The 25,509-nt window shown below is 38.4% G+C and overlaps 1 protein-coding gene across 2 annotated transcripts in view; it reads left to right on the forward strand.

The window, feature by feature from the left end:
* The window catches only part of sncb (synuclein beta), a 60,949-nt gene extending 52,325 nt beyond the window's left edge, over positions 1 to 8,624 (forward strand). For both annotated transcript variants that reach the window (XM_033029479.1, XM_033029480.1), the window contains exon 6: positions 8,072 to 8,624. In XM_033029479.1, the coding sequence (XP_032885370.1) occupies positions 8,072 to 8,104 (33 nt within the window). In that variant the 3' untranslated portion in view covers positions 8,105 to 8,624. The remainder of the gene's footprint in view (positions 1 to 8,071) is intronic.
* Positions 8,625 to 25,509: the final 16,885 nt, after the last annotated feature.

A 25,509-nucleotide genomic window follows, 5' to 3' on the forward strand; every position in this document is an offset into this window, starting at 1 on the left:
TGCACAGGAGAAGCCAGCTGGATCATCAAATCTCTCCAACACCATTAGTTCGAGATGGTTCGAACATTATTTTTAAACATTTATTCTTGGCATCCTACCTCCGAACACTTTACAACGCCAGAGACCCTGGTTCAATCCTGACCACAGGTGCTGTCTGTGCAGAGTTTGTAGGTTCTCCCGGTGACCCGCATATGTTTTCTCCTGGAGCTCCGGTTTCCTTGTACACTCCAAAGACCTACAGGTGTATAGGTTATTTGACCTGATAATATTGTACATTTTTCCCTAGTGTGTGTGTGGGATAGTGTTTGTGTGAGTGTGCGGGGATCATTGGTCGGCGTGGAAGATAGTGGGTCAAAGGGCCTGTTTCCGTGCTGCATCTCTAAACTAAACATAATTTGCAAGAGTGCTGGAGAAAGCTTGCTTGCCCATTTACTGTCTCAAAGAATGTTACATGTACAGGTAATAAAATGAGGAGACAAAATATATATATTTTTTAAATAACAAATAACCAAAGGAATGAAGATATCACCATGGAGAGTCATATTTGCAAAGTGAATGGATGCATGAGACTGTCTTTGATTCATCCTGTCACAGGGTTAAAAATAGCACTGATGCAACTGTAAGGTTGACTGATTCCAAAGAACAAAATGAAAAGGAAAGAGAATCAGAAAGAAGGATTAAGAGGATTGTCTTCAAACAAGAGAAGGATTGTTAATTGATATGCAATGGAACTAAAACCCTTGAATTTTCAGTTATAAACTAGCAATTATATGAGTAGGCACCTGCTGAAGAAATTAAATATTTTCATAGAAATTTCTTAGAAAATAGGTGCAAGAGGAGGCCATTTGGCCCTTCGAGCCAGCACTGCCATTCATTGTGATCATGGCTGATCATCCATAATCAGTAACCCGTGCCTGCCTTCTCCCCACATCCGTTGATTCCGCAAACCCCTAGAGCTCTATCTAACTCTCTTTTAAATTCATCCAGGGAATTGGCAGAACTGCCTTCTGTGGCAGAGAATTCCACAAATTCACAACTCTCTGAGTAAAAAAGTTTTTTTCTCATCTCAGTTTTAAATGGCCTCCCTTTATTCTTCAACTGTGACCCCTGGTTCTGGACTCCCCCAACATTGGGAACATTTTTCCTGCATCTAGCTTGTCCAGTCGTTTTATAATTTTTATACGTTTCAATAAGATACCCTCTCATCCTTCTAAATTCCAGTGAATGCAAGCCCAGTCTTTCTAATCTTTCCTCATATGACAGTCGCGCCATCCCAGGGATTAACCTTGTGAACCACTGCCTCAATAGCAAGGATGTTCTTCCTCAAATTAGGACACCAAAACTGCACACAATACTCCAGATGTGGACTCACCCTGTACAACTGCAGAAGGACCTCTTTAATCCTATATTCAAATTTTAATTTGGATTTCCGCAGAGATTGTGCATAATTGCACAAATTCCTTTCACTTGTGCTCTATTATTTAACATAGCATTATATTTGCTTTGATTTGTAATCTTTTAACATTTAAGAGCACAGCAAACTATAAAGCTACTGTAAAACTCAGATAATCTAATGGCTTCAAAAATTTGGATGATGTGACGTCTGGCTCACCAGGTGATGTGTGCCTGAGTCCTTTCCATTCATTAGGGCCTCAGTACATGCACTCGTTGTACACTCAAGGGGCCCTAGATCCTGTGCGCCCTTTAAAATTATCTACTGCACTAGAAAATGTATTTAACGATTTAAAATATATATTTGAAAATGTGTGAGGTTATTACGATCTATAACACCACAATAGCCTGAAAAATCCAGCACCGTCTAATTCCCAAACTTGTCAGTTTATCAGTTGTACTCTATTGCAGTTTAGAGTTTAGAGAGGTACATCGTGGAAACAGGCCCTTCGGCCCATCGGATCCGTGCGACCAGCGATCCCCGTTACACTAGCACACACTGCACACTAGGGACAATTTATAATTTTTACAGGATCCAATTAACATACAAACCGGTACGTCTTTGGAGTGTGGGAGGAAACCAGAGCACCCGGGGAAAACCCACGTGGTCACGGGGAGAACGTACAAACTCCGTACAGAAAGCAACCATAGTCAGGATCGAACCCGCATCTCTGGCGCTGCAAGGCAGCAACTCTACCGTGGTGTCGCAAATTAACAGGCATAACATTTCCGAAATTAGTACTGTACATCTGCATCAAAGGAAAATATGCAAATTTGTTTTTCTCTGCAGTGGGTCTCATTTTTTTCTGCATTTTATAGAATAAAGTAAATGGCATCACATACAATTTATCAGTCATGCGGAAACAAAATTTTGACTGTGATGCAGGGCAAATTCACTTTCTCACTTTTCACATAGTAGTAAGGAATGCCAAATGTAGGTGCAAATTACCTCGGAAACATTTACCAAGCACTAAATCTGTATTGTGATATCTATAAAAATGGTGAATCTAAATTTCAGCACAAGAAAAGGGCATCTGTAGTGGGAATTCTAAAAAGTTAAATTCTGTGTTGTAATGATTTCTCCATGTTGTTGAGGTTTTGGCTTCACGTACTATCTATATTACTAAAAGTCTGATCTTGACCACTTCCTATTGTTCTGTATATTGATTTTAGAAAAAACACTGCCACTTATGGCTGTGATTTTTGGCCATCTTACTCAGAGCCCCCCTCCGCTGCGCAGGACAAGAGGATTTTTCCCATCGATGAAAAATAAAAGAGTTATTAGTATGTAAAATGTTTTGAGATTCGCTCTCCTGAGGGCCATGTCCCTTCCAGAGGGACTATAAAACCCGGAAGTGTTGAGTGCCTCAGTCAGTCTCTGCAAGATGGGGGAACAAGAGGGTCACGTCTCACAGTCTGAGCTGTGATTAACACTGAAGACATGTCTCCTAACTGGCCTGTCAGTGCCCGTAATGTTGTTTGAAAATATAGTTTAGAAATGCTAAAACTGTGTTGCCTTTGGTTTGGAAATGCTAAAGCTGTGTTGCCTTTGGTTTGGAAATGCTAAAGCTGTGTTGCCTTTGGTTTGGAAATGCTAAAGCTGTGTTGCCTTTGGTTTGGAAATGCTAAAGCTGTGTTGCCTTTGGTTTGGAAATGCTAAAGCTGTGTTGCCTTTGGTTTAGAAATGCTAAAGCTGTGTTGTCTTTGGTTTGGAAATGCTAAAGCTGTGGTGCATTTGGTTTGGAAATGTTAAAGCTGTGTTGCCTAGCCTAATTAAAGTTGCCTTGCCTAATTAAAGTTGCCTTGCCTAATTAAAGTTGCCTTGCCTTCTATATAATTAAAAGTCTAATCTTGACCACTTCCTGTTTGCGCTTTATATTGATTGTAGAAACAACGCTACGACGTATGGCTGTGATCTTTGGTCATCTTACTCAGAGTCCCCCTCCGCTCATCAGGTGCCGAGGATTTTTCCCATCGATTAAAAATAAAAGTGTTATTAGTGTTTAAAAAATGTTGAGATTCTCTCCTGTCAATCATGCCATGAAGGCCACGCCCCTTCTGGTAGGGATTATAATACCCAGAAGTGTGGGCGTGGCTCAGTCTCTGCAAGATAGAGGAGGGAGAGGTCACGACTCGCTGTCTTTATTGGCCTTGCACCCTGCTTGAAATGGTATGAAAAAGTACTTGAACTTGGTGGCCTGGCACCCTGCTTGAAATGGAATTTCAAGGAATAGCTGTGAGTGAACTGCCAGCCCACCAGCCGTGAGTGAGTGAGCTGCCAGCACAACAGGCTTGAGTGACTGAGCCGCCAGCCCAAGAATCCATTCAACCCACAATTTCCACACTAGCCCTCTGGAAACCAGTCCCTTCAGCCCACAACACCCATACTAGTGCTCCAGCAAGCCCCCTCTCCCCACTGGCCACCAATATTGAAATTGGTGGAGAGGTGGAATATTGCATTGGGGGACCAGCCCTCCCGTGTGATGCTGGCAATCAGTGGGACCCACTTAGTCTAATTTTGGTAAATATTATTTATTCTGCTACCTGTAAAACCAGCTATTAAGATGAATATGTATTGATTCACTTCTGTTCTCAATTTGTAGCTAGAGGATAATTAATGTATTGATTCACTTCTGTTCTCAATTTGTAGCTAGAAGATAATTAATGTTAAGAATATATTTGGTTAAATGCCAATTCTTATACACCCTGCTGTACTCGGTCACTGGTAGGTATATTAAAGATATTGTTTTATTGATACACGGACATACAATGGGTCGCATTGAAGCATATTTCAGGGCCAGTTTATAAATGAGACATATTTCAAAATTTGTTTTTGATGATCATCTAATAGTATCACAGAATTTTTTAAATCATTTACCAAAGAAGCCTGAAAACAGTCCCTCAAAAAGTGCTGCACTTCCTCAGTTTTGTGCCAACATGTCACACAATGTAGTAAGATTGGATTTCCTGGAGTGGATTCTTTAGCTTTTTAGCCTTTTGTGTGCCCTTATCCTAAGTCAACCTTGCCCCAAGCCTCTTCTTGTCTTCCGCCTTCCAGCCTATTCATCCATCAGCTTCCAAAGCTTGGATCCCACTGGCCTGCCACTCCCCATCCTTCTCTGCCAGTCCTGCACAAGTTTTACCTTTGCCGCCCAGTTTAGCAATTATTTTTTAACAGTGGTCAAAAATGCCCTCTTTAACCCAACTTCATTGAAAACCAGCACATGCTTTGAACACACCTTGTGTAATATCACTGGAAGTCAGTTGATATTTAGAAACAAAGGCATTCACTAGCCAAATTTTTGTTAACATCACATTTTAAATGGATTGAAATGTCAAAGGCTAGTAAATTTGTAAGTAGAGATTTCATAGCATGTCCAGTATATACTTCATACCCAGTACATTTCAGTTTTACATCACAAATGTTAAAGAAGTAAAGAAACAAAAGTTGGTGTCATTTGGAAAGTACAAAATGATCAATTAAGTGGAATTACCTTCACTGTTATAAGAAACAATTTACTGAATTTCTTTGTTTACTTTAGTTTTGGTTTAGAGATACAGTGCGGAAACTCTGGCCCACTGAGTGCGGCGATCAGCGATCCCTGCACACTAACACTATCCTACACACTCTAGGAACAATTTACAATTTTACCAAGCCAATGAGCCTACAAATCTGTATGTCTTTGGAGGAAATCAGAGGTCCTGGAGAAAACCCCCCACAGGTCACGGTGAGACCGTTAAAAAAAACCATACAGACAGTACCCATAGTCAAGATTGAACCCTGGTCTCTGGCGCTGCAAGGCAGCAACTCTACTGCTGCACCACGTACTGCCTGGGTTCAAAGAAATACGAAGAAATTCAAGGTATTTTTTGTGAATTCAAAGGAGCACTTTAAACTGACAATCCACGTTGGGAGCCGAAGAACAAATAATAAATGATCATTAATGAAAGACTTACCTACTTTACCAGACTAACGAAACAGGCAATTTGCTGGTTAATCCTGACACAAGGTGTCTTACTCCTGCACAAAGCATTATTGAAGGAGAAAGAAAGCGAGAGATTTATCCAATTACAAACCGGCATACTCATAAATTATTTTAATGTCAATATTTCTGAACAACAGTAAGCATTTACTCAGGAAATTGCACTTTAGCTGCCAAACATTAATGGGATGCAATAAAATATAAACTGGTCAGGGTGTGCAGACAAATGTAATACTCATTATAGAAACTGACATTCATGGCGTTTGAGTATTTTATTGTACGTCTTTAGTAATTGATATTCTATTGATTTTTTTCCTACATGAATCATTATTATTAATGGGAATATTTATACTTTGGCTCAGCATGAGAGTAAAGATGGATTGGTATCAAATTAAACTTCCTTAACTACAAATTCACAAGAGTAGAATTATGGAGAGCCTTAAATGCCTGTCCCACTTGGACGAACTAATCGACGAGTTAGAAGACCCTAGACGAGTTTTTAAAAATGTCAAGGTCGTGTTGACTCACCAAAGTAAAAGACCTCCTATGACCTCCTACGACTATGTCTACGACCTCCTACGACTATGTCTACGACCTCCTACGACTATGTCTACGACCTCCTATGACTATGTCTACGACCTCCTACGACCCCCTTCGACCTCAGTCTTCCACACCTAAGACCAACTACGACTAGCTACGAGTGGAAAATGATCACATGATAAAATGATGTCATGTTTGCATTTTTTTTCTCGGGCCAGTTACCGACCTACGACTACCTGCGACTACCTAAGATTATCTACGACTACCTACAACTACCATCACGACCTGCTACGACCTACCTACGAGTAAAAAGTATCACTTTTTTCCACGCCAACCTTTTTTTTACTTGTGGACATTTTTTATCAGGCTGGAAAAAACGCCGCGACCTACTTGAGGCCACGAGTACGCGGAGACCACTCACGAGCATGAGGAAGAGTTATGAAGACCTCCTAAGACCTCATGGTGACCATGCTGCGAGTATGAGTCAAGGGCAAACTCGGCAGAGGTCGCCAGTTAGGTCATGAAAGTGGGACAGTGGCTTTAAGCTTCAGACTTAGGAAACAGAAACATAAGACACAGGAATCCCGGGTCAATGGCGCTATAAGCTCTTGCTTGTCACAAACCTTTCTTTGAGAGTAGGTCTTTATATCGGCCAGTTATATAAGATCACGGAGATACAACAAACTGGACTACTGAACAAAACACAAAGTACTGGAGTAACTCAACAGGTCAGGCAGCATCTACCTGATATTCTTTTGGGTCAGGATACTTCTTCAGACTGACTGTAATATGAGCTAAGATGGGGCAGGACAAGACATGTCAATTCATACACCAGCATCAAGTTCCTTCCTACACAAGACGTGGCAAGTAAAGAATGTCTCCTCCCATTCCACTTCGACTTATATCCATCGCTCTGGCTTCACATTTCATTCATTTCCTCTCCTTATCTATCACCCTTTTTCTTCTTTTCATCTCTGGCCTTTGTCACCATCTGCCAACCAAACCATCCTTAACAATATAGGAAAGAAATGCAGATGCTGGTTTAAACCAAAGATAGACACAAAAAGCTGGAGTAACTCAGCGGGACAGGCAGCATCTCTGGAGAGAAGGAATGGGTCTCAACAGGACAGGCAACTGAAGAAGGGTCTCGACCTGAAACGTCACCTATTCCTTCTTTCCAGAGATGCCGCCTGTCCCGCTGAATTACTCCAGCTTTTTGTCTATCCTCCTTATCTGTATCCATCTATCATTTGCCAGGCCTTGTCCAAGCCCCAGTACAGCTTCTCCCTCCTAAAATCAGTCTGAAAAAGGGTCCCAACCTAAAACATTGCTTTTTAATTCCCTCCAGAGATGCTGCCTGACCCGCTGAGTTACTCAACCACTTGTGTTTGATTTGCTTGCGTGGTGTCTAGTAACGTAAGAAAATGGTGCGCAGACAAATTTCAGGAAGATGTTGCACAATTCCTGGCAATTTAATTTAGTTTAGATATACAGCGCGGAAACAGGTCCTTCGGCCAACCGAGTCCGCGCCGACCAGCAATCCCCGCACATTAACATGATCATACACATACTAGGGACAATTTTCTTTTACACATGCACAAAGCCAATTAACCTACATACCTGTACGTCTTTGGAGTGTGGGAGGAAACCGAAGATCTCGGAGAAATCCCACGGTCACGGGGAGAACGTACAAAATCCATACAGACAGCACCCACAGTCGCAGCTTGTAACTAAAAAAAGTGATGCAAAAATGTGATGACTTCCACCATTTTGTGCAAGGCAAATTCTTACTAGGATGGTAATCTATAAACAATTTCAAAGGACAGAAAAATGTTGAGGAAGGAACTGCAGGTGCTGGTTTAAACCGAAGATAGATACAAAAAGCTGGAGTAACTCAGCGGGTCAGACAACATCTCAGGAGAAAAGGAATAGATTTTAGGTCAAGATCCTTCTTCAGACTGAGAGTCAGTGGAAACGGAAATGACAGATAGATGGTGAACTAGAGAGATATAGAACGAATGAATGAAAGATATGCAAAAAAGTAATGATGATCAAGGAAACAATAGAACCATTTTGTCTTTTTGTTCTCTTCCTAGGGGGTGTATGAAGAATATGAAGCAGAGGCATGAAGCACAATATGACCACGAATATTAAAAGAAAAACTCTAATTGTCTTCTATTGATCCAATGATTCCTTAACTTTTTTGTTATTTTCTTATGCAGTGTAAATTAATCCTTTGTTAGTCATACTGTTGTTATAAAATGTTATCTGCCGTGGCTCATTTCATTTTATTCCTCCTACTGAAATGAGACCTTGACTTTGTAGAGATTACATTGTTTGTGAACTGTTTCTACATGTGTTTAAGAATGACAAATATTAATATTAACTTCAAGTTTGAACTTCAAATTAAATGGCTATCTAGCTGTACATTGCTTGTTTGTGACCAAGTATTTCATATTGACTAATTTTTATACATTGTTGAATGTTGTTTTATTGTAACCTCCAAATAGGAACTAAATAGAATCTTTATTATATTGAATTGTGGAATAAAAGTGTCCAGGTGAGTCGCAAGGCAAGCAAATATAAGAGGATATGTTTTTGTGTTGATAAGATTGCCCACCTGTAAATAAAGTGATGGAATTACACTTAGTCTGTTTCTGTAATTTTTCTCTGGAATATAATGGACATTTTTTTTGTTAATTACATATAATTTGGGCAGCTGCTATACAGCGCCAGAAAGCCAGGTTCGATCCAGACTATGGGTGTTGTCTGTATGGAGTTTGTACGTTCTCCCTGTGACCTGCGTGGGTTTTCTCCAGGAGCTCCACTTTCCTCCATAGATGTACAGGTTTGTAGGTGATTGGCTTGGTAAAATTGTAAATTGTAAATTGTCCCTAGTGTGTTTAGGATACTGTTATGCCCCTGTCCCACTTTGGAAACCTGAACGGAAACCTCTGGAGATTTTGCGCCCCACCCAAGGTTTCCATGCGGTTCCCGGAGGTTTTTGTCAGACTCCCTAATGGTCAAAAGTGGTTTCCGCTTCTTTGTATTGTATTGTATTGTATTCAAATTTATTGTCATTGTCTCAATTAGAGACAATGAAATTAATTTCCCTTTACAGTCAGTATCATAAAAATAAATAAATAATAAATAATAAAACATATTAAAAATAAAATAGAATTTTAAAAAAAGCACAAACACAGAAAGTTGGTGAGGAAGGCACCATAGTCCAGCCAGCCTCCCCTCCGATCTTCCCAGATGTTCACCCGTGGTCGGGGCCTTCCGAGCACCCGCAGTCACCACCCCGGGCGGCCCGATGCTCAGGCCCTCTCGCCGGGCTGATGGAACGCCGACGCCGAACCCCGACGGTGAAAATCCTCCTCAGCGGCCTGGACCTCCCAATCAGCCGCCTCCCACTGGAGTCTGCAGGCCGAGCCGGGCAGAGTCGCAGGACCCCACAATGTTTGTCAGCGCCGCCCGCGTTGGGAGCTCCGCGAACCACAGCTCCAGGGTGTCGGTGCCGCAGGCCCAGCACTCCGGGCTCCAGACGGCGATCCCCGGTAAGGCATCGCCAGCCCCGCGATGTATCAGCGCTGTCCCGCCGCTGCTGGAGCTCTGGTCGGTCCAGGCAGGAAAGGCCGCGCCAATCCAGCAGGTAGGCCGCTGGGGGGGGCGAGGACGCGACTCGAATAATAGTCGCGTCCTCTCCAGGAAGTGACTGAAGGACGGTATCCCCCTTACCGTACCCTCTTCCCCCACATTAAAAAAAACATAAAAAACACACTTCTACATAACAAAAAAAACAAAAAAACAAACAGATACTGGGCTGAAGGTGGAGGCAGCTGGCACCAGCGCCATCGGAAGTACAACACCCCACCAGAAGTACAACATGTTCTTCTATGTTCCGGCGATTATTTCAAGAATTAAAAACCGGCTGCGACTAAAAATAGGTTGCCGTTTTAAAAATTGGTAATTTTTTAGTCAAAGCCGGTTGCGATGCTAGTTGAAGGTGGTTGCCGGAGGTTGCAGGTAGTGGAAGGTAAGAAAGTAACATTAGCAAATTTGCAGATGACACAAAGCTGGGTGGCAGTGTGAACTGTGAGGAGGATGCTATGAGAAGGCAGGATGTCGTTCAGGTTGGGTGAGTGGGCAGATGCATGGCAGATGCAGTTTAATGTTGATAAATGTGAGGTTATCCACTTTGGTAGCAAAAACAGGAAGGCAGATTTCTATCTAAATGGTGTCAAGTTGGGAAAGGGGAAGTACAACGGGATCTGGGGGTCCTTGTTCATCAGTCAACGAAAGTAAGCATGCAGGTACAGCAGGCAGTGAAGAAAGCGAATGGCATGTTGGCCTTTATAACAAGAGGAGTTGAGTATAGGAACAAAGAGGTCCTTCTGCAGTTGTATAGGGCCCTAGTGAGACCACACCTGGAGTAATGTGTGCAGTTTTGGTCCTCTAATTTGAGGAAGGACATTCTTGCTATTGAGAGTGCAGCGTATGTTGACAAGGATAATTCCTGGGATGGCGGGACTGTCATATGCTGAGAATGGAGCAGCTGGGCTTGTATACTCTGGAGTTTAGAAGGATGAGAGGGTATCCTATTGAAACATATAAGATTATTAAGGGTTTGGACACGCAGGAGGCAGGAAACATGTTCCCGATGTTGGGGGAGTCCAAAACCAGGGGCCACAGTTTAAGAATAAGGTGTAAGCCATTTAGAACGGAGACGAGGAAACACTTTTTCTCACAGAGAGTTGTGAGTCTGTGGAATTTTCTGCCTCAGAGGAGGTGGAGGCCGGTTCTCTGGATACTTTCAAGAGAGAGCTAGATAGGGCTCTTAAAGATAGCGGAGTCAGGTGATATGGGGAGAAGGCAGGAACGGGGTACTGGTTGGGGATGATCAGCCATGATCACATTAAATGGCGGTGCTGGCTTGAAGGGGCCGAATGGCCTACTCCTGCACTATTGTCCATTGTCTATTGTCTATTGTCTATTGTTTCACAGCAGCCCAGCTAACTGCCCTGCACAGATTAGTGGAGCTGTCAATTAATTCAGTGGAGCATGCATCTGAAATCTCCTGCACAGCCACCCCAGCATCTGCACATCAAGAGTCAAGAGTGTGTTATTGCCATGTGTACCGGGACAGAACAATAACATATAGAGTGATGAATCTGTGGATTTCCTTGCTGCAGACAGCTGTGGAGGCCAAGTCAATGGAAAATGTTAAGGCAGATATTGACAGATTCTTGATTAGTAAGGGTGTCAGGGGTTATGGGGAGCAGGCAGGAGAATGGGATTGAGGAAGATAGATAGATCAGTCATGATTGAATAGCAGAGTGGACCATGGGCCAAATGGCCTAATTCTGCTCCTATAACTTATGAACTTATTCTTACAATACATTTGTAAACACCATATTCAATATATACCAACCAAACAAAAACAGTTCAACAAATAAAAAATCCAATATAGTGTAAAAGCAAAACAAAGCCCAAAGACCTTAGAGCATCCCTGAACGTTGGGCTTGTCCCTGAGTGAAGCACAATAGCCAACATTCTCCAGTTATTGCAGCAGATGCATCAAATGCTTGGTGTCGAGTTCATGCATCAAATTGACACCAGGCAATTGTTGTATCTAATGCAGTTTTCCTTTGGTAGTGTTTACTGGCTGTTCAACACTACTCACAGCCGAGACTCTCAGTCATGAATGCAAATTGCCACACCAAGCTCACGATCAAAATGATTGTTAGCACACTGCACATTGACCACAGTGTACCTTCTTTGATGTAGTCCAGTTTCTAGGATGCCTTTTCTGTTTATGGCCTATCATTTTGCCAAGCATTTCACCAATGAATATGGTTCACACCTAGTCTAATCCATTTGGTGCTCACTGTTATTGAATTAGAGCAAGACTAGATGAGCAGCTGTCCTTTTCAGACCTAGCCATAAAAAAATCAGATGATGCCACATTCACTGGCATTCAGCTACATCACATGGGCTTTTCAGTATTTTAAAATGCTAAATCTGCAATTCCGTTTAAAATTGCATTCGTTTGCAAAGGGAGATAAAAGGAAAAGCACGTGCCTACGCTGTCTTTATTGAATAACTCTACTAATCTCTTTTTTTTTACAAAACATTCTGCTTCACTAATCGCGGTTTATCAAGCCCCCGCCTTAGGGCATGGGCAGCAGAACTATTAAACCCAATGTGAAGTTGCTGCTGCCTCATTTATTGCATTGAACAGAACGGAGCAGAATAACATGGCAGCGATGAAAAAAACATTTGAAGAGCTGAAGAGCACAACGCAGACAGCTGCAAAGGGAATGGCAGACACAACAGGTTAGTAGCTGGGCAAACAGGTGGAGTGGGGGGGGGGGGGGGCTCATTTGGCACATCAGAAAAGTATAATCACGTTATTGTTTTTAATAGTTAAACTTCTACCTCACCTTTTAGTGATGGCCGCTCAAGAAGCAGTTCAGCAGGTGGCTGATTCATCCAAGGACACCACTAAAACAGGTGAACTGTGATCTCCACTGCTTCACAATCTGTCTAATACAAACACCGATCCGTAACAGAGGATAACATTTCTTTGTACACTGTATCTCCTCAGATGATAAATGAAGTAGAAAAAAATAGAAATCATATCTTAATGCAGTAATATTTTAAAATACTCCAGTTTTGTGGAGAAAGCTTTGAAGCATAAGATTCTGTAGCATCTTTTAATCTTACAGTGACTGTGTGGAGGTGCTGAATGCTACTCACCCAGATTTGTTTTCATGTATGTCTATAGCCACGGAAGAAGCATCAAAACAAACACAAACTGCTATCAACTCCGTTGCTTCCAAGGCACAGGAGGGTATCAAAGGTCTTGGTCAGAGGCTCGTGCAGAAATGAACATCTGGATTTTCTTTTGCAAAACTAATAAGATTCATAAACATTACCATTTAATTGTACACAATTGATGTAATTAGATAAAATACCTGGAACTACAAAAGAAATCCATAGAAGCCTAATCGAGGATTCACGCTTTAACCCCTTTGATAGGTTGTCTGTTTATTTTAAGGTCAATACATTGTAAATTAAATTAAATAAAAAGTGTTGTGCATATTAAAGTAAGAGAAACCAGAACAAAGCCAAGTTTGAACAAGTAGTAATGCCAAAATAACAGAGCATGTTAAAATAACAAAACACCTTTACAATTTTAAATAAAATCCTTTGAATAAAGTAGAAACCTTTCTTAATTACATGAACTCTTCCCTCAACCCAAGACATTGAGCATGCAGTTCTATGTACAATTCTGTAATGTCAGAGAGAAAAAAAAGCTTTAAGCATTAAAGAAAACCCTTCATTATAGGGTACCGTGGGTGTTCAATTATGTCCAAAACTACTGGAGTAGAATATCATATTATCATCATCGCTTATAGTGGTATAATGAAATGTCATCATTTCAGGATTTGATGCTTTTATTACAATGCAATAAAATGTAAATTGTGATAAATATAGATTACATAGAAACATAGAAACATAGAAATTAGGTGCAGGAGTAGGCCATTCGGCCCTTCGAGCCTGCACCGCCATTCAATATGATCATGGCTGATCATCCAACTCAGTATCCCGTACCTGCCTTCTCTCCATACCCTCTGATCCCCTTAGCCACAGTACCAAGATTATGGTACTTTCTCCTCAGAGATGAAAAAATGCAACCTTCAAGCCTTGTTCCTTTATCAACATTTTTAAACATGAATCTAGTTTTCAATAAGGCATCCTACTGATGAAAATAAGGAATAAACATGCTGGCGGCTGCAATATTTCCAACAAGGCATTCACTTAGTACATCCAATAATGTCATAAAATGAAAGGGGAAAAGTACATTCAGGCGCTAATGCTGAACCACCCACATTCCATTCATAAAAATGACCACTACATATCTCTTAAAATCAATCACTTCCTTATTTGCTGAAATATAGATATATTGGAGAGTTGAACCCTGCAGCTAATTGTGACCCAAATTAAATTCAGTCAAACTAACATATACCGGCTTCCGGTTGGCGCCACGATGTGAGTGGAATCGCGCCATTACAGCTCCGAAAAAAACTGGATTTAAAACGGGGGTAAAAGGGTCAAACAAACGCACTTACCACAGGAGATCGATTGTGAACGGCTCCGGCAGCGTTTAAAAGGTGCGTGACGTCATCAGGCGCGCGATTTAAGAAGAAATTATGACCCAGCGCTCCCCCACCCCCACCGCTGGAAAAAAAGCTACGAGAAAAGAAACTGGCCTCAGCTCGGGTGCAACTGCTGCTTCTCAAGAAGATATCTCACAGAGGAAAGCTGAAATGGAGGAACTTAAGACTACCATTCTAGGTGAGATAAAGAAGCAGAGGAAGGAGTATATGGAGGAGATAAAGAAGCAGAGGAAGGAGTATATGGAGGAGATAAAAAGTTTAAAAGCGGATATGCTGGTGTCTCACGAGAAAAATAAAGAAGATAAAGAAGACTTAATAAAACAAGTTATAACGACGGTAAAAAGTATGATGGATGAGTGGAAGGAAAAGGCTAATGCCGAGTTACAAACTCAAATTGAGGATGTAAAGGAAATAGCTGCTGGGATGGAAAGAAAGCTGGATGACAAGATAGATCCTACTATAATTTCGCTAGACCAACAAGGCGAAGCAATTAAAGAGCTAACTAAAATTGCTGAAGTGAATACTAAGGAGACCGAAAAACTCCGTGCCGAGAACAAACGCCTCTTAGAATTATTACATAAAACAAACGAGAAATGTATTGATCTGGAGGGACGCCAACGCCGTAGAAATTTGCGTATAGTTGGTCTGAGCGAAGGTCGTGAGGGGAGTCAAGATCCTCGAAAATTTGTTGCTAAACTTTTAATGGATATTTTGAATTTGGATCATGAACCCCTGTTGAGCCGTGCACATAGGGCTCTAAGACGGGCCCCTGGGATAGGTTCATCGCCCAGACAAATGATTGTAAAAGTGGCCTTTGACCATGTCTTCGAAGACATGATGAAGATTATAATAAAAAAGAGAAACCTGAAATACGAGGGAGACAACATCAGTATTTTTAGAGACTTCCCAGCAGAAGTGGCCAAGAAAAGAGCACTATTTAAAGAAACAAAAGGTATCCTGAGGAATGTACAGAATACTAAGAATCTGAGATATGGCTTGATGTACCCAGCAATACTGAGAGTAACTTATGATGACAAGGAATATCGTTTCGTTAAGCATACTGAAGCATTGAAATTCGCCCGAGGCATACAGCAGAAGCCAGAAGATGAAGAGAGAGAAGATGCGGAGGAAGAACCCGAGGGAGAAGGAGAGGACTGAACTTTTATCATCGACCTGTGGTTATGAAATACTCACTTAGAAGGAAGTGGAATAATGGGCATTTAGTAGTAGTTCTGTATTAATTATTAGAAAATATTTAATTATTCCATGATAATAGTATTACATATTATAGTATTAAATACAATTGATATTAGTAATTAGCAAATAGTAATATGAATAATAGAAATAATTACTAAGTACTAAGTATATAAAGTTAGTACCCCACCCCAATATATATAGCATTTGAGATAGGAGCTGGTATAATCAACATCTTTTTTTTATTAAAAAAACGGAAGTCTTTAGATTAATGGCCACGTTAGTGTGGCTTTCACTTTCACATACTACACACTATACAAGTGTAGTTTCTTTTTTTTCTGAGCACCCTATTAACACCCTTTACTTTTTTTTTATTATTGATATTTCTTATTGTTTTTGTTTTTTATTGATATTATATTATATATTATTTGAATGTAGATGTGAAGGATATTGTGTATTTAGTTTAAGAAGACATAGATGTGGATTAAGGTGGAAAGAAATTCTCATTGGATTGATGTACGGGTGCAACGGGGAGCTGGGTGAGTCAAGAAGGCTACTCCAAAATAAGCCGCCCTAATAGTAAAATGTATGATATAAAGGTGAAGACTGGGGGTGATGGAGTAACCTTCTGCAGTTGGAATGTAAAAGGAATTAATGAACCAATTAAAAGGGGAAAGGTGTTAGCTCAGTTGAACAGATTGAAGACAGATGTCATTTTCCTTCAAGAGACTCATCTTAAAAAAGATGCTCAACATAGATTAACAGCTAAATGGATTTCTAAGGTGTATCATTCTACATTTATTCATAAATCTAGAGGAGTTGCAATAATTATTCGCAAAGGTATACCTTTCATACAAAGTTCTATTATAGAGGATAAAGAAGGCAGATATGTAATAATTACAGGGGAATTATATTCAAAAAAGGTAATTTTAATGAATATATATGCCCCTAATTTTGATAATCCATTATTTTTTAAGAAAATATTTAATAATATTCCTATATCCACTCAACACAATTTAATAATTGGAGGTGATTTAAATTGTACTTTAGATAATTATCTAGATAGATCATCCGCAAAAAGGAAAGCTGCCTCGAAATCAAGTAAATTCATAAATGCTTTTATCAATACATCTAATATTAAAGACATCTGGAGGTTAGATAATCCATCCGGACGAGAATATTCTTTTTTCTCGCCCGTACATGGAACCTATTCGAGGATAGATTATTTTTTAATAGATTCTAAATTACTTCCTTTTACGTATGATGCAAAATATCATAATATTATCATCTCGGATCATGCGCCATTAACATTTAAGATAAAATTAAAAGATATATCTAATAAAACTACTACCTGGAGATTTAACCCTCAGATATTAAAGGACAATGACTGTTGTAAATATGTGATGGATCAGATTAAATTATTTTTTGAAACTAATGATAATCCTGAAACTTCTCCATCACTATTTTGGGACACATTTAAGGCATTCATGCGTGGCGCAATAATATCCGCACAAGCACATCTCAATAAAGAAAATCGAAAAATAGAACAAAATTTAGAAAATGAGATAAAACGTCTAGATAATGAAAATATAAAACAGCCTTCCAAAGAGTTAAGTAATAAAATTGCATCAGTAAAATATAGATTAAATAAAATATATTCTAATCAAGTGATTAAACTTTTTCAACAATAAAAAAAAAAAAAAAAAAAAAAAAAAAAAAAAAAAAAAAAAAAAAAAAAAAAAAAAAAAAAAAAAAAAAAAAAAAAAAAAACTTTTTCAACAAACTAAGCAAGTGTATTTTGAATTTGGAGATAAGCCACAAAAATTACTAGCACGACAGCTTAGAAAATTAGAAGATGAGAAGATGATACACGGAATTAGATCTGAGTATGGAAATATATTAATTACTCCAAAAGATATTAATGATAGATTTTTACAATATTATAAAAATCTTTATTCGTCAAAACTAACAGGACAAACAGATAGTATGGAAATATTTTTACAAGAATGTCAAATCAATAGCTTAGATCAGGAAGGTAGAGAATTGTTAAATGCTGAAATAACAGTAAAAGATATTATAGAATCAATTAGTTCGCTAAAGAACGGAAAAGCAGCGGGCCCAGATGGCCTGAGTGCAGAATTTTATAAAAAATTTCAAGATCTGATTTCCCCAAGATTACAAATAATGTATAGATATGCATATGACCAAGGAAAATTACCAGAATCTTTAAATGAATCCACAATTACACTCATCCCTAAAGTAGATAAGGATTTGGAAGATCCTGGATCATATAGAGCGATTGCCCTTTTAAATACAGACCAAAAAATATTAACTAAGGTCTTATCTAGGAGATTAAGTTTAGTGATCTCTAAATTAATACATTATGATCAAACAGGTTTTATCCCAAAACGTTACTCATCCCATAATCTCAGACGTTTGTTTAATATTATATATTCAAAAAGAATACGAGATACGGAACTAGCGGTTATATCACTAGATGCAGAAAAAGCGTTTGATCAGGTGGAATGGATGTATTTATTTAATATAATGGAAAAGTTTCAATTGGGGGATAGATTTTGTAAATGGGTAAGAATTTTATACTCGAATCCTATGGCAAGAATTTTGACTAACCAAATTTTATCAGCCAAATTCAAACTCTCTAGGGGATGCAGACAGGGATGTCCGTTATCACCCTTATTGTTCGCATTGGTGATAGAACCATTGGCGGAAAAAATTAGATCTGAACCTGAAATATATGGCTATAATACTGATACAACAATTAATAAAATTTCTTTATATGCAGATGATGTTTTGATTTATATTACAAAACCGGAAATTAGTATTCCCAACCTGCTAAACATTATAACTAAGTTTGGTGCATTTTCTGGGTATAGGATTAATTGGGATAAAAGCGAGATTATGCCAATAACAGGAATAAATCTTAATACATTACAACAATACCCATTAAAAGTAGTTACAGACAAACTTAAATATTTAGGGATTAACGTAACTAAAACTCATAACTCATTAATAAAATCCAACTATCCTCAACTATTAGATAAACTTAGAAAAAATATTTTATATTGGAAAACACTGCCTATATCCATGATTGGTAGAATAAGTGCCATAAAGATGGTATTTCTACCGCAGTTGTTATATTTGTTTCAGGCTATTCCTTTTTTTCTTCCGAAAACTTTTTTTAAAAAATTGATAATATTGTCAATAGCTTTATTTGGGATTATAAAAATCACAGAATAAATAAAAAACATCTATGCAAAGCTAAGATAAATGGAGGATTAGCACTTCCAAACTTTTTATATTATTTTTGGGCTGTTCAGATTAAGAATATGAATTTCTGGTGGGTAAATATGGATCATGAACCGACATGGTTAAATATAGAAAAGGAGGACTGTCTACCTTTCAATGTAGGTTCGATAATTTTTGCACCAACGGAAGTACAAAAAAAATATTATAAAGACAACCTAATAATATATAATAATAGACGTATTTGGAAACAAATAGTTAAGACTCTACACTTGGATAATCTCTCATTTAGATTACCAATTATGAATAATCCATCGTTTAAACCTGCTATATTAGATGGGGGGTTTAAACAATGGGATGATTTAGGAATTACAAGGATAGAACACCTGTATAGAAACGGAAAATTTCTTTTATTCCAGGAGTTACAAGATATTTATGGATTGTCTCCACAACATTTATTTAGGTATTTACAAATTAGAGATTATATTAAATCCAATACACAAGATTATAAAAATAAAGAAGCAGGATTGTTAGATGAACTGTTTAATTTATATCCAAATACAGAAAAATTAATAGCTTATATATATAACATCATTTTGGATAAGGAGAATCCAATAACGGAAGTATATCGTCAAGCATGGGAAAATGAAATGGGATTGGCTATAACAAAAGAAAACTGGGAAGAAAGTCTACAACGAATACACCGGTGTTCATTAAACGCCAGACATATACTGATACAATTTAAAGTATTATATAGGTTACATTATTCGAAAACTAAATTAAATAGTATTTTTCCGAATCTCTCCGCTATTTGTGATAAGTGCAAGAAAGCAGAGGCAAATTTAATACATAGTTTCGTTACATGTCCTAAATTGAATTATTACTGGACAGAAATCTTTAAAGTTATTTCTGAAGTTATCAAAGTTAAATTGGACCCTAACCCAAAGCTAATAATATTTGGAATTCCGGATTTACATCTATCACTTACAGTAAATCAAAGAAATTTCTTTGATTACTGTTTAATAATTGGAAAAAAAATCATATTGAAATTTTGGAAGGGAACATTATCCCCCACAACCAAAATGTGGGCAACAGAGATGATGGAGACGTTACATCTGGAAAGAATTAGATTTGTCCTATTGGACAAGTATAATTCTTTTGAACAGATATGGTCTCCATATATACAGTATTTAGAGAAGTAGCTGTTCTTGGCAACACAGCTCGACGTGCACCCTGCGGGATTTGGTGAGAATAATTCATTTTTATATTGGAATTACATATATGTTTTTATTGATACTATCACTTGTAGTAGTGTTATTAATAATACATATTGTGGTTACTAAAAATTTTTTTTTTTTTTTTTTTTTTTTTTTTTTTTCGTTTCTCTTTTCTTTCTTATATATAATCAAATTATTATTTAATCACTCTCTTAATGATTTATAACTGTTCTATTCTTTCTCTATCATTATTTCTAAAAAAATAGTAGATAAGTATTACTAGTGTTTTACTTAATGCAAATTGAATTAATTTGATATAAAGTTGTTTGAAGCATTGTAATTGATTACCTTTAATAAAAAAATATATTAAAACAAACTAACATATACCTCTCTATTTAAGAAACAGGACTTGTGCATGTAATCCACTCTCCTGGCATCCACGGATAAAGTAATAATAATACTTAGAAGTATTAATTTCATCATTAGTTTATCATTATAATCATATAAGGTGATACAAGAGGTAGTTTTCAAATTAGAATTTAAATTTGAACCAAAATATCGAAACAAGGGCCTTGAAGAAATTATTGATTTCATATTGCTAAGATTTTTGTACTGGTGTTTCTTTACTGTTGGCACTTAGTTTTCTAACTCCTATTTCTTTTGGATATCATGGTACACAGTTTCTTCTTTATCAAAAATTCTCAAAAGGATTACTTGCCAAATCCTATCTTAGATGATTGTTATTTTGTCTATTTAATACAATTTAATATGGAAATTAGATAAATATATTTGTAAAATATTTAACCATATTTTAATATTCAAGATTTTCAATCAAAAATATTGTATGAATGCTGCTAAACAACATTTTCATTTTAAGAATGATAATGAATGTATGTTAAAGACATTATGTCCTTAGTTAAGCAGTTAAGATGATTAAAAATGATTAAATCAATTAACAAAAGCTGAATTTTCTTTTCCTGTGTACCTGTATTATTATATGCATGTTTAAGTACAACATTAATAGTTCAATGGTACTTTATTGTCACATGTAGCCTATGTACAGAGAAATCCTTTTTGTGGATACAGTTCAGTAAAAATCTTACTATACATGGGCACAATAATACTTAAGTAGAAGAGTGTAGGAATAATACATTACACTGAGATAGTACACAACAGTCGCTACATTTCTGGCCCAATTTGTATTCAAGGTATTGAATCAAGTTAAGTCAGATGTATTTTTTGTCTGAGTTTAGTTTAGTTTAGTTTAGTTTAGTTTAGTTTAATTTAGTTTAGTTTAGTTTAGCTTAGTTCAGTTTAGTTTAGGGATACAGCATGGAAACAGGCCCTTCGGCTCACTGACTCCATGCCAACCATCAATCCGCTGAAAAGGGCTGGAATTAAGGGAATGGAGTTCCTGTGCCATGTGTGAGGAATCACATCCCATTCCTGAGATGCCAACAATAAGTCATCGACATGCTCTTTGAAGCCAACCATCTGTTTAAAACAAGAAAAATTAAAAGTAGATAAGCATCAGGAAAATCTGAAATATTTCGTGCTCTATGGCACAGTATATAAAAATGTGAAGTCTCAGAAATAATTTTGAGTATTACATATTATATTTTGGCTCTGTAAACAAAATGATTTGGTTTAGTTTGCACTGCATGGTTTGATTTTAATTACAGGGTGAATTTATTGTTAAGCTTTGTATAAACCCTGCAGATAAAAAATTACTAACATTCTTAGATTGATGGCTCATGTAAGATTTGCAGTATATTTGAATTTTGGTTCTGAAAATGTATATAACATTTCCATTTTTAATTTCTATTTATTCTGATGACATTAAACTTTTTATTACTAATAATAAATTGCTTTAAAGCATATATTTACCTGCATTGACAGCAATTAATTCTGAAGAGTTTTACAGGACTGCCACACACATTATAAATATTCACGATAGACACAAAATGCTGGAGTAATTCATCGGGTCAGGCAGCATCTCAGGAGAAAAGGAATAAGTGACGTTTTGGGTCGAGACCCTTCATCAGACTGAGATTCACGGAAGAGGGAAACTGGAGGTATGAAAAGGTACAATACAAATCAGAGCCGGCATGGATGATCAAGGAAAGGTGGAGCCCACAATGGTCCATTGTTAGCCGTGGAAGAGGTGACAATGAAGAGATATATGGATGCAAACAGAGGGACAGCAGGACGACTAACAGGGATGGAGAGAGAGGGAATGCAAGGGTGTCCTGAAATTAGAGAAATTAATATTCATACCGCTGGGTTGTAAGCTGCCCAAACAGTGGGGAATAGTTCATAAGATCATAAGTGATAGGAGTATAATTAGTCCATTCGGCCCATCAAGTCTACTCTGCGTTTCAATCATGGCTGATCTATCTCTCCCTCCTAACCCCAATCTGCCTTCTCCCTTAACCTCTAACACCTGTACTAATCAAGAATCTATCTATCTCTGCCTTAAATATATCCGCCGACTTTGCCTCCACCGCCTTCTGTGGCAAGCAATTCCACAGATTCACCATCCTCTAACTAACTACTCCTCATCTCCTTCCTAAAAGATCATCCTTCGTTCATCGAATAGTTCATTGAAATACACCATGCATTGGTTTTGTGACCTTTGCTTGTAAGAAGAGTAATGGTTGTAAGTATCACAAGGTCATTAAATTAAAATTCTCTATGGTAGTATTAAAATTAAGGTAGGCAATAGCATTTGGGTGCTTTTCAACATGGAACCTCTTGAAAACAAACTATTTTTAATATTTCCATTTTTATCAACTGAAGAGAGAGACTTGCAACCCCGCTGTGCAGATTAAATTAAAGTGCAATATCTAGTCCATTGACCCACTGCAGTTTCCCACCTCTCCTCCGACCCAGGATGATATTGGTGTAACTTTAATTTGAGTAACCTACTGGAGCTTCTGCTCAACAGTTCAGAGATGCAGACAGATGCAGGCTGATGAATCGTAATTATCCTCCTTGACAAGTAGACAGCACACCACACATGTCAAATTATTGTGAATGAAGCAAATTTCTATTATACACCACCCAAATCAGATAACTGGTATCCTGAGATCATTGCTCAGGGTAAATGTTCCAATACCACTGGAGTTTAAAGGATGACTGGAGTTTAGAAGTATGAGGGGGGATCTTATAGAAACATATATAATTATAAAAGGACTGGACAAGCTAGATGCAGGAAAAATGTTCCCAATGTTAGGCGAGTCCAGAACCAGGGGCCACAGTCTTAGAATAAAGGGGAGGCCATTTATGACTGAGGTGAGACAAAACCTTTTCACCCAGGGAGTTGTGAATTTGTGGAATTCCCTGCCACAGATGGCAGTGGAGGCCAAATCACTGGATGGATTTAAGAGAGAGTTAGGTAGAGCTCTAGGGGCTAGTGGAATCAAAGGATATGGGGAGAAGGCAGGCACGGATTATTGATTGGGAACGATCAGCCATGATCACAATGCATGGCGGTGCTGGCTTGAAGGGCTGAATGGCCTCCTCCTGCACCTATTTTCTATGTTTCTATGTAACATTAATCTTTCACCTGTTTAAACTCATGGATTAGCTGCCTCTTTTTTTCTGGTTCTAAAATTTACAACAAAAACAACCATGTTCACCTTCCCGTGATCTGTCAGATGAGTTTGCTTTAGACAATCCAATTATCATGTCACATTACAAAGACTGCTATAGGGCGGCACAGTTGTGCAGCGGTAGAGCTGCTGCCGCACAGCGCCAGAGACCTGGGTGCGATCATAACTATGGGTGCAGTCCCTGCAGAGTTTTTCCGTTCTCCCTGTGACCGCGTGGCTTTTTCTCCAGGTGCTCTAGTTTCACCTCACATTCCAAAGATGTGCAGGTTTGTAGATTAATTGGCTTCTGTAAATTGCCCCCTGTGTGTAGATACGAAAGTGGGATAACATTGAACTAATGTATGGGTGATCTACGGTCGGCGTTGACCCGGTGGGCTGAAGGGCCTATTTTCATGCTACATCTCGAAACAAAACTAAACTAAACTGAACTATCAAAATAATTCATAATATTATTTTATTAATCAAAAGGGAAAACTCCTCTGGAGTTGCTGGTTTTCCCCATTTTTATCAAATTCATTGTACAGTTGAGTAAAACAAAGTACAGGACCTCTTTAAGTTATGAATGTCTGACTTAGATACAATTTATATATATATCGAGTGTCCGAAAGACCATTGGGAAGAATTTGCCGCCTATAGGCTTCTTCCATTACATGGGAACTCAAAGCATGGCAACATCTCCATGTTTGATATAAATGCCTTTATTTAGCTACACTGTGCCCTCAGGTGGCCTTTGATTTTATTGATTTTATTTTGTTTTTACGTTTTAGAGTGCTACCAATTAAAACTTTATCAAAAATACTACCTACCAGATGGACCAAATTGCTTCTATGTACTTGATGCATTTACACATACAGTAGATGCACTAAGACAGCTGCAGTGAAGTCCAGCTGTGTTTAGTAGGCAGTTGTACAGCACTCATTTACTGCAGCATTCTTCACCAAATGCAGATCTTCATAACATATGCAGGGCCTGCTTACAACAAACCAATAGGGGGCATGGCTGACCAGATCAAGCTGTGAATATGTTGAGGACAGACACGAAAAGCTTCAGTAACTCAGTGGGTCAGGCAGCATCTCAGGGGAAAGGAATAGGTGACGTTTCGTGTCGAGACCCTTCTTCAGACTGAGAGTCAGGGGAAAGGGAAACGAGAGGTAGAGGATAAATGAATTGAAGATATGCAAAAAGAAATGATAATCAAGGAAAGGTGGAGCCCACAATGGTCTATTGGTGGCTTAGGATAGGTGGTAATGAGTTATACAGGCACTGAAACTCAACAGGACGACAGTGAAACTAGTACGACAACTAGGGTGGGGGAGGAACAGATAGAGTTGGGATGCAATGTTTACTTAAAGTTAGAGAAATCAATATTCATACCGTTGGGTTGTAAGGTGCTGTTCCTCCAATTTACATTTTGAACAATTCTTTTCAAGCTGTCTACATATGCCCAAATTCTAATACTTTCTCGAACACCCTTTTTGCATGTCTCCATTGTGGCTGCTACTACCCCGTTGGGTTGTAAGGTGCTGTTCCTCCAATTTACATTTTGAACAATTCTTTTCAAGCTGTCTACATATGCCCAAATTCTAATACTTTCTCGAACACCCTTTTTGCATGTCTCCATTGTGGCTGCTACTACCCAACCGTTGCCTGGTTTACCAATTCCATCCATTCTGCCAGCACCTAATCATAAACCCAGTCTCCATTCCAGACAATGACAAATCCCACTCCAACCTGACCTTCATGGTCCCAATTACCCCCTTCCCACAGAACCGAAGTACTGACCCTCCAGTCATTAACTTTCTACCAAATGTCGCCATGCCCCTGTGATTCTACACCAGTCTTGAGTTCCTTCACACCAACTTCATTAGCTCTACAATGGCAAATGTCGTATGTGTATCTTCTTTGGATTATAGGTAATGTGAACTAATACTCATCAATATTCACTTTCCCTACTGTGGTGCACTATGAACCAATAAATCATCAGGGTAGTGCCAAATAAGATTAGTAAAAGAAAGAACTAACTCATCAGGACACCATGGTAGATCAACGCTTACAAAAA

This window comes from Amblyraja radiata, chromosome 11 (assembly GCF_010909765.2).
Source record: "Amblyraja radiata isolate CabotCenter1 chromosome 11, sAmbRad1.1.pri, whole genome shotgun sequence".
NCBI lineage: Eukaryota > Metazoa > Chordata > Chondrichthyes > Rajiformes > Rajidae > Amblyraja > Amblyraja radiata.